The sequence below is a fragment of the Gekko japonicus genome, unplaced genomic scaffold (assembly GCF_001447785.1).
Source record: "Gekko japonicus isolate JY-2015 unplaced genomic scaffold, Gekko_japonicus_V1.1 scaffold33115, whole genome shotgun sequence".
Taxonomy (NCBI): domain Eukaryota; kingdom Metazoa; phylum Chordata; class Lepidosauria; order Squamata; family Gekkonidae; genus Gekko; species Gekko japonicus.
In genome coordinates, this window is record NW_015220265.1 from 1 (window position 1) to 1,118 (window position 1,118).

General features: G+C 55.7%; 1 protein-coding gene across 1 annotated transcript; it reads right to left on the reverse strand.

Moving 5' to 3' along the window:
• Positions 1-537: 537 nt before the first annotated feature.
• LOC107125261 (transmembrane protein 136-like) lies at positions 538-1,077 on the reverse strand. The gene has a single exon (XM_015428707.1). The coding sequence runs from the start codon at positions 1,042-1,044 to the stop codon at positions 538-540; it is 507 nt and encodes a 168-aa protein (XP_015284193.1). The 5' UTR covers positions 1,045-1,077.
• Positions 1,078-1,118: the final 41 nt, after the last annotated feature.

A 1,118-nucleotide genomic window follows, 5' to 3' on the forward strand; every position in this document is an offset into this window, starting at 1 on the left:
GGAGGTTATGGCAGTGTTAGAGGAGTCGGTGGCTGAGGGCGTTCATGCCAGGCGCTCCCCTTGAGCGCAAGCAATTCAATTGCGCCAGCCAGCCTTTTACGCTTTGTTTGTAGCGTGTGCACCGTTCCCAGGACCATCTGCTGCACAGAGACGTTTCTACAGTGTAAATGCACTAACATCGGTGGAGTTGTACCAGGGGCAAAACTCACCCCGCTGGTCTCCATTGTGACACTTCCCACATTTGTATACCACCGTTCCCCTAGGAAGCGCGGGGCAAGAAATGTGGAAGTGGTCCTATTTCATTCCCACAACAACGTTGCGAGGTAAGCTTTGCGGAGAAAGAGCCTGACCCAAGGTCATTCAATGAGCCAAGCGGGGATTCGAACCTGGGACTCCCCCGTCCTAGTCCGAAACTCTACCCACTACACTGCGCTGTATTGCTGCTCCATTGTGGCTCACCTCCCGAAAATGGCCCTGCTGATCAGGCCCCCGGACATCTTTGACCGCCAGATCACAAACGTGGATCCGGCCTCGGGGTCAATGGCTTTTCAGGTGCCCATTGGCGTTCGAGTTCATCTCCCGGCTGAACCGACTCCTCCAGGCGTGATATTTCTTGATGGTTTTTCGCCGGGCAAACCGGCAGATGCTAACCATGAAGACCCAGGAGACGGCGTACATGATCACGCCTCCGATTTTGATGAACCACTTGGGCACGGGGGACATCACCACACAGTACATCAGCCAGGCCCCGACCCCGATGCGCACTCCTGTAAAGAGCACTATGAAGAAGAAGTCCACCACGTCCCCCGTGAAGCTGTGGTAGAGCCCTTTCTCCCGCAGGAACCACCGGGCCTGCAAGAGCGGATTGGTGATCTCGCTGCCAAAGAGGACGGCGTTGACCTCCGCTCCTGACTCACCCGAGAACAGAGACACGGTGATCCCGGCAATGCTCACAGTGTGATGGGCGAGCATCAGCGCCCCTTCAGCCTGGAAGTAGACACACCAGCCCAGGTCGAACAGGAAGTAGCCCAAGCTCATGCACATTGCGTGGATCTGCAGAGTGGTGTTCGGCGATCCTGAATGGAGAAACAGAAGTCAAGAAGAAGAAGAAAGAAGAA

What these genes read in the sequence shown, in the direction of transcription:
- LOC107125261 (XM_015428707.1), bottom strand. Translation starts at nt 1,044, where the DNA reads ATGTGCATGAGCTTGGGCTACTTCCTGTTCGACCTGGGCTGGTGTGTC.